Source organism: Calypte anna, chromosome 4B (assembly GCF_003957555.1).
Source record: "Calypte anna isolate BGI_N300 chromosome 4B, bCalAnn1_v1.p, whole genome shotgun sequence".
Taxonomy (NCBI): domain Eukaryota; kingdom Metazoa; phylum Chordata; class Aves; order Apodiformes; family Trochilidae; genus Calypte; species Calypte anna.
Window position 1 is genome coordinate 9,363,773 of NC_044249.1, and position 7,716 is coordinate 9,371,488.

The following is a 7,716-nucleotide window of genomic DNA, read 5'->3' on the forward strand; positions in this document are numbered from 1 at the left end:
CCCGTGCCCGCAGCCCCAACATCCGCGTCGGCATTCAGCCAGCGGGAACAGCGCCGGGAGGGATGCGGGGCGCCGCCGAGGAGGCAGGGGCGGCCCCCTCGCCGCTGTGAGCCCCCAGCTCCTCGCAGACACAGAGACAGAGGAGATACATACATACGTGTATACGCACGGGCTCTCTGCGCTTATACACGTATCTATACACCCGTCGACAGCAGCAGCACCGCTTTTCTCCGCGGGAGCGGCCGCCCGGGTGCAGCACTGATGCTCGGCGGGGCGGCGGGGCCGCCTCTTGGGCGCTCAGCTCCCCGCTAGAGGCGGCGGCCTCCCCGGGCTGGATGCGCGGTGCTGGTGCGGGCGGCACCCCCGGGCCGGCCGCCGGGGCCCCGCGGCTCTAGGGGCCGGCCGGGTTCCCCGGCCAGGCCCGGCGGCGGCGGCGGCGCGGGGATGCTGGCGCTGGGGCAGATGGACGGCGCGCCCCGGCAGGGCGCCTTCCTGCTGGGCAGCCCGCCGCTGGCCGCCCTGCACAGCATGGCCGAGATGAAGGCGCCGCTGTACCCCGCGTACCCCCTGCCCGCCGGGCCCGCCTCCTCCTCCTCCGCCTCTGCCTCGCCCGCCTCAGCCTCGCCCTCGCCGCCGCTCGGTTCCCCCAGCCTCAAGACGCCCGCTGCCTCCGCCGCCTCGGGCGGGCTCTCGGCGCTGGGCTCGGCCCCGCCGCAGCTCTCGGCCGCCACCCCGCACGGCATCAACGACATCCTCAGCCGGCCCTCCATGCCGCTGCCGGGCGCTGCGCTCGCCTCCCCCTCGCCCTCCGCCTCCTCGGCGGCGCCCGCCGGGCTGCTGGCCGGGCTGCCCCGCTTCGGCAGCCTCAGCCCCCCGCCACCGCCGCCGCCCGCCCTCTACTTCAGCCCTGGAGCCGCTGCCGCCGCCGCCGCCGTGGCCGCCGGGCGATATCCGAAGCCGCTTGCCGAGCTGCCTGGCCGGACGCCCATCTTTTGGCCGGGGGTGATGCAGAGCCCGCCCTGGAGGGACGCCCGCCTCGCCTGCGCCCCCCGTGAGTACCCAGCGCCGCGGGCCAGCGGGGGGGAGCGAGCCCGGGGAGCAGGAGCCGGGAGTCCGCCTCCCGAATGCGGGGGAGCCTCCGCGCACCGGCATCGCGGCGAGAACCTGCTGGACCCCACGCTACCTCCGGGTCCAGCCGTGGCCGCGTGGGGTGGCTTTGCCTCTCTTTCGTTTGTTTTTTTTTCTTAAGTTTTCTTTGCTGTCTACCTCCCCGCGGTCGACGCGGAACCCGGTAAAATGTCGGTTATTGAGGCCGAAAAGAGGAGCTCTCTCAGGCAAAGGCGGCCGCGCCGCCGCCGGCGTTCACCGCTCCCTCTGGGGACTATTCGTGGCCGGAGCTTTTTGTTTTTTTAAATAATATTTATTTTTTAGGGGCAAAAACTTTCCGAAACAGGACTTTCCGTTGCTGCCTGCTTGCACTGGCTGCAGCGTTTCTAGAACGCAATGTCGTTTGCCCGCTTCCTATTTTTGATCCCTAAAGGAAAGATAATCAGGGGGAGCCGGGAGATTAGTGTCGCTGCGTTTTCCATGTAGCAGTTTTGTTACAAGAACCCCCCCCCTCACCCCGCGGATAGAAAGTCCCCGTCCCCCAGGGCCGCCTGAATGCGAAGCACTTACTCAAATACGTAGATTAACGTGTCTGTCCCTGCCTTCCCTTTCTCTCCCCCCTCCCCCCCCGCCAGATCAAGGCTCAATTTTGCTGGATAAGGACGGAAAGAGAAAACATACCAGACCCACTTTTTCTGGCCAGCAGATTTTCGCCTTGGAAAAGACTTTCGAGCAGACGAAATACCTGGCGGGCCCAGAACGAGCCCGACTGGCTTATTCGCTGGGGATGACGGAGAGCCAAGTCAAGGTGAGAGGAGCGGTGCGGATCTTCGGGAGGGCAAAGCACCCGGCTCCGGCCGGGGCAAAAAAAGGGACCCGCCGCAGAAACTGGTTTCATCTCGGGCGGCCGGAGGTGATGCTGTGGGACGGGGCGGGGGCTTCCCCAGCAGCTACCAGCACTTCGCCCTTAACTATCTTACTGGCGGAGATGAGAGGGATATTTCAAAGCGTATCTAATTTAAAGAAAAAGAAAATCAACCAAACCCCGAAATCCCAACAAACTTAAAAAAACCCAAACAAACAACAAGAAAACCAAACAAAGAAATAAAACCAAATAAAAACAAAAAACAAAAAACTAAGTAAAACCCCACAAAAAGAGCAAGACTAAGAAAGGAAAGACGGTTGGGGATGCCTTATCCCTGGTAGCATTCATGGCCAGGTTGGATAGGGCTTTGAGCAATCTGGGCTGGTGGGAGGTATCCCTGTCTATGCGAGGTTGGAATTCGATGATCTTTAAGGTCCTTTCTAACCGAAAAAAAATCTGTGATCCTGTGAGAAACCCAGTGCTCCACGGGGGTGGCCGCCTTGCAGGAAAAGCGCAGGGGGAGGGGGATTAGAATGTAGCGCCCCTGTCCCAGACCCCACACGAAACCACCAAGCACCCCGGGCCGTCGGACCGTCCCAAACCTCTCCGTTTTCTCTAAACTCTTTGCTGTGGGCAAAGGCGTAAGTGCTCAGGGACACAAGGTGGGATGGCCAAAGGGGCCTCTCGGCGATGCTCAGACCCTCTTTTGTCACTGCAAGTATCTCCGAATGGCTGCGAATAAATTATTGCAGGCTCTATAATGAGAATGCCCCTCTCCTCCGGCAGCATCGTGCTAGAGAGTAAATGCATATATATGGTGGGGCAGGGATGACTGGGGAAGGATTCAGCCCGAAATGTGTGTTTTGCCCCTCGGGCAGGGAGGACCCCGGGCCCATCGCGGACATCGGGGGCATCGGGTGCGGCTTCTCACCCGTGCCGGGACGGGGGGCTCACTCAGCTGCAGGGAGCGCGGTGCTGCGGGGCTCGGCTCCTTTTCATTGACGGGGAAATTGTGTGATCACTGGCGAAGGGAAAATCACACCCGCACGCTGGGGACGGGGAAGCGCGGGGCGGGATGGGGGCAGCCCGGCCCGGCTCGGCTCGGCCGCGCCGCCGGAGGGCTAGCGAGTGGCGGTGCCGATGACGGTGGCTGCGGGGGGCAGGTCTGGTTCCAGAACCGACGGACCAAGTGGCGGAAAAAGCACGCGGCGGAGATGGCTACGGCGAAGAAGAAGCAGGACTCGGAGACGGAGCGGCTGAAGGGCGCCTCCGAGAACGAGGAGGAGGACGACGACTACAATAAGCCCCTGGACCCTAACTCGGACGACGAGAAGATCACGCAGCTGCTGAAGAAACACAAGCCGGGGGGCGGCGGGCTGCTGCTGCACCCCCCCGAGGGGGAGGCCTCCGCCTAGCTCTCTCCGCCCGCCGCCGCTTTCGGAGATGTACAGATCTATTTTTCTAGACTCTACGCGCCCGGGAGGAGGAGGAGAAGCCTCAGGGGAAGTAGAAAGGACTGCGGCGGAGCGGGCCCCAGCGCCGCGTCTTATTGTAGGGTCGCAGGGAGCGGCGAGGGCTGCCCCAGTCCGAGTCGCTCTCCCCGGCGGTGCGGTGCGGCGGCCGCCTGTTGCCGGCTCTTTGTAAATAAACCGTGAGTCCCCGCGACCACAGGCGTTCCGTACTGTGAATATTTAAAATGTAAAATACCTTCTTTCTTTTGTACAGCGGGGGCCGCCCCCCCTCCCTCCCCCCGCCGTGCCACCTCGCCGGCGGGCGGCACCGGAGGCATCCCCGGAGCCCTGAGACCGGTGGCAGCGGGGCCGCCGAGGGAAAAAGCCGCCGTGGCTGCTCCCGGCCCCTCCCTCGGGCCGAAACTGCAGCGGCTCCGTGTGCTATTTATTAGTATTTTTGAAACACTTTCGGTTGCGGTCGTCGTGCAGAGGGAGGGGGGCGGGGGAGAGGGCGAAGGGACGAGAGTTTGCTTTCACTTACACCGTTTCCACTCAACCGCGTGTTGAAAAAGTAGCTGGTGGGAATTGTCACAACCACTTTCAGTCAAAATATAAAATTCATTTAGTTGCTGTAATTGAATTTAAAGTGTGTTTTCTTTTGTATTATACGGAATACTATAGAATGTAAATTGTTTTCTTTTTTTTTTTTAAGCTAATAACGATGATATATCGTGATATAGCATCTTAACATCTATTAATTTATATTTAAAATAATTCGGTTTGTAAAGAGAAGAAAAACCCTTTGCAAGACCAGTTAAATGTAATGCACTTTCTGTTTTGTTTTTTTTTTTTTTTTTAAAGAGATAAATCAATTAAACCAGTTTAAAGACGTCTGCTGCCTTCACTACTTCACTAAAGGGTACAGATAACCTAACCCCATCAAAGATTAAATAATGAGAACACAGCACAGGGGGAGGAAAAAAAAATAATTTTCAGGATCTATTTTTCAATCTCAGCAGTAGTTCTCTGGAGGGCTTTGTGTTGTTTCGTGTGTTTGTTTAATTTTGTTGTTGTTGTTTAGTGTTATTATTATTATTATTATTATTATTATTATTATTATTATTATTATTATTATGGGGGTTGGGTTTTTCCCCCCCCCCCTTTTTTTTTTTTTTTCCCAAGATGGAAGTTGTTCAGTTTGTTTTCGGGGTTAAAAGTAGAATAAGTGGAGGCTTATTTGCGGAGAGGGCTGGCGGATGCTGCCAGCGCCGGTCCCTCCGTGAGCGGGCAGGCGGAGTTTCCAGTTTCTACGCGGCTCCTGGAGCTGTTCATCTCAGACTAATCAGGCTATATTAACTTTTTTAGCGGTGGGGACAACGCAAGGTGTTACCAAGGGCTGAATGTCACCATTATTATCGGGAAGATACTGCTTTTCGAGAAAAAAAATGGAAATAAAATAAAAGCCCGGTTAAGGGTCTGTAAATAGTTAGATCCAATACCGAAACAACTGGTTTCAATTGAAACTCACTATGTAGACGCAGTCATTTCCATATCTAAACAGACCAGAAACAATCGAGCTTTTTTTTTTTTTTTTTTCTTTTTCTTTTCTTTCCTTTTTTTTTTTCTTCTTTTTTTCTTCACGGCTGCAGCAGAGCAAACAGAAGCAATGCCTTAAGAGAGAAAAAGGCCTGGTATTCTGAAGTAAGTAAATAAATAAATCAGCAATCTCCCGCAAATTTTGTGAATAATTTTCTACAGGGAAAAAAAAAAGAAAAAGAAAAAAAAAAAGAAAAGTAGATTCACTTTCCCCTTACACAATGCCGGGGCCGGGAGGAGGGAGCGAGGGCTGGCGCTCGGCGGCTGTGTCGGCGCGGCTGCCTGGTCCCTCCTGGGCCGGGATACCGGGGGCTGCCCATCGCTCCTCGACCCCTTCAAATCCTTCCCGATGAGTTGGAAAGGTAGGAAGGGAAAGCCCAGGTGGTTTCCAGAGTGCCGACTCGACTCTGCTGGCTCTTGTCGCTACGATTTCTCCGCTGGGTTTGCGGGGCCATGGGAAAGAAATTACCGCGGGGGCATGGGAAAGAAATGAATATGCAGCGGAACTCGGGCTGCCGGCACGGCAACCGGCGGCTGCCGGCTTGATCCTTGCTGGCTGCAGCAGATCCCAGGCTCAACGTGGGTCCTCTCCGGGAGCGGGACGCCAGCCCGTTCCCAGATCCTCCACCCTCCTCGCTCCTGGCTGCGGGAGCACCAGCTCCCCTGACGCCCGGGGGGGTATCAGCGCCCTCCCCTCTGCCCCGGGCTGCCGCGGGTGCTGCCTGCCTCGCCGCACCCCGTCCCCTTTTCCAGTTGACTGCAGCACCGACTAAGGCTTTCCAGTTAATTTACTTCTGCGCAGAGATCCAGCTGGCCACCAGTTGAAGTTGGCACCGTCAAAGTGGAATCGCGGGAAAAAAAACAAAAAAACAAAAAAACAAAAAAAAAAACAAAAAAAATCCCGTCTCTAATTGCTTGGTTAGCCTGGTTTTGTCTGGGGCGCTGGAGAAAAGAGCAGGTTATTCACATGAGCTCACTGCCTCCCCTTTTCGGGACAGGTTTTGGAACCTAAACCTGGCTCGGCGGAGAGGCTCAGCCCCCTTCTCCTACAGGAGAGGACTTTATAGGAGGAGATTCAGTAACTAAGGTCGGGATCGCTGCCACGGACATAGCGTCGAACAATTAGGAGACAAAATGTCAGCGAGCTTCAACGGGGCATGAGGCTCACCCGGTGCCTGGGGCCCCGCCGAGAGCAGCCGCAGTTTCAGCCCAATCTCTCAAACACGTAGGAGTTTGTTTCGTGACACTATGAACTCAGAGCTAAAGACGTTTTAAAAGTACTGCACAGACAAATCTATAGAAACAGACGGGCAAGCGGAGCCGCTCTCCGGCAGCCGCCCTGCGATCGGGGCCCGTCCGAAATCTGCGCGGGGAGTATGCGGTAGAGCACACGCGTGGGGAGCTGTGGGAGGGAGCTGCGCGGCCCCGTAGCATGGCGGGTGGTCTTTGGCTAAGTGGTGAGAGCCCGCCGCGGGCTGGTTCCGAAAACTGACTTCCCAAACAGCTTTTGGTTTTCCTTTCTCTCTGTTAATAGAGCCATTGGGTTTAAACCTCGCTTCCTTCCGCACGCGTGTGCGTATTTCCCGGCTCAGAGCAAATAAAAGCATCTGTTTCTGGGTTTGCCCTGACACGTGCCTTCTCTGGGGCGCAGGAGACACAGCGGGAGAAGTTCCTGGGTGTGCAATCCCGGGGTGCCGAAAGCATCCTCCCTGTTTTTCCAGTGCTACTTCTCAACGGGAACCCGCTGCGGTTCCCTCTCCAGCCCCAATGAACATCAGGGGAGCGAAGGAAAGTTTTTTGCCTGCAGAAACGCTCCAGGCGGAGGACGCCACTCCGCACCCTGCAGCAGCTGTCGGCACCGGGGTTTTTCGGAGTGAAGGGAAGGGAGGGGAGGCAGAGCAAGGGAAAGTAGGGGTCCGGGGGCTAGAGCGGCCGCCCGTATCCCGCTGTCGGCTGGCAACCGCCTTCCACGGGAGACATGCATATGGATGCGGGACATATGGACGTGGGCAGGATCTGTGCTGCCCTGCCACAGGGTCCGCGCTTTTCCCAGGGGATGCGGGGTCCAAGAGGGAGCCTGAGGCCGGCCTGTGGGCAGGGCCGGCCGAGAGGCAGACAGGCAGGTAGGCTTTTACCCCGCCTGATAAAGAGGTGGCTGCTTAGAGTTTGGGAATGTTCGTGGAAGAGGGGTGTGTGTCCCCTTCCCGTACTACACTGTCACCCGAATCCCGACAGACCCTACATCAGCTCTGTCACCATTCTGAGGTCTTCGGACTCGGTCATCCCGACAGCAACTCTCAGAGTCCCGAGGGCAGGCAGCAAGCAGGGCAATGCCTGTACCCCTGCCAGACAGATGCCTAGACCCACAGCCACCTCGGGACTGTCCGTCCACTTCAGCGAGTGCTGACCTCTGCCACCTTTCTCCTCACGCGCGTTCGCCCTTTCGCTGATAACCCGTTATCGTACATCACTTCTCAGTGATATTAGGTTGCAATGCTTCGCGTATCAAGCATACTCCGTTTTCGCCCCCACTCTCCCCGTTTGCTGCCCTGATGTTTCCTGCATGACTTTCGTTATACCCGTGCCAGAACCCCCGGGGCTTTACCCTCGGCACCTCTCTCCTCGGGACACGAGGAATCCCGCACCCAAAGAGACCGAGGTGTTGGGCTTTCAGCCCGGCCCCGAGCCTGTGTCGAG

The 7,716-nt window shown here is 57.4% G+C and overlaps 1 protein-coding gene across 1 annotated transcript; it reads left to right on the forward strand.

Moving 5' to 3' along the window:
• The first annotated feature begins 444 nt into the window (after window positions 1-444).
• Window positions 445-3,387, forward strand: NKX6-1 (NK6 homeobox 1). The gene is made up of 3 exons (XM_030450738.1): window positions 445-1,051; window positions 1,743-1,915; window positions 3,136-3,387. The coding sequence occupies exons 1-3, from the start codon at window positions 445-447 to the stop codon at window positions 3,385-3,387; spliced, it is 1,032 nt and encodes a 343-aa protein (XP_030306598.1).
• The last annotated feature ends 4,329 nt before the right edge of the window (window positions 3,388-7,716 follow it).

Bases quoted from the DNA above. Each gene is read 5' to 3' on its own strand.
- NKX6-1 (XM_030450738.1), top strand. From the start codon at position 445: ATGCTGGCGCTGGGGCAGATGGACGGCGCGCCCCGGCAGGGCGCCTTC. The intron at 1,052-1,742 runs GTGAGTACCCAG...CCCCCCCGCCAG, and splicing joins CCGCCTCGCCTGCGCCCCCC to ATCAAGGCTCAATTTTGCTG. The intron at 1,916-3,135 runs GTGAGAGGAGCG...TGCGGGGGGCAG, and splicing joins TGACGGAGAGCCAAGTCAAG to GTCTGGTTCCAGAACCGACG.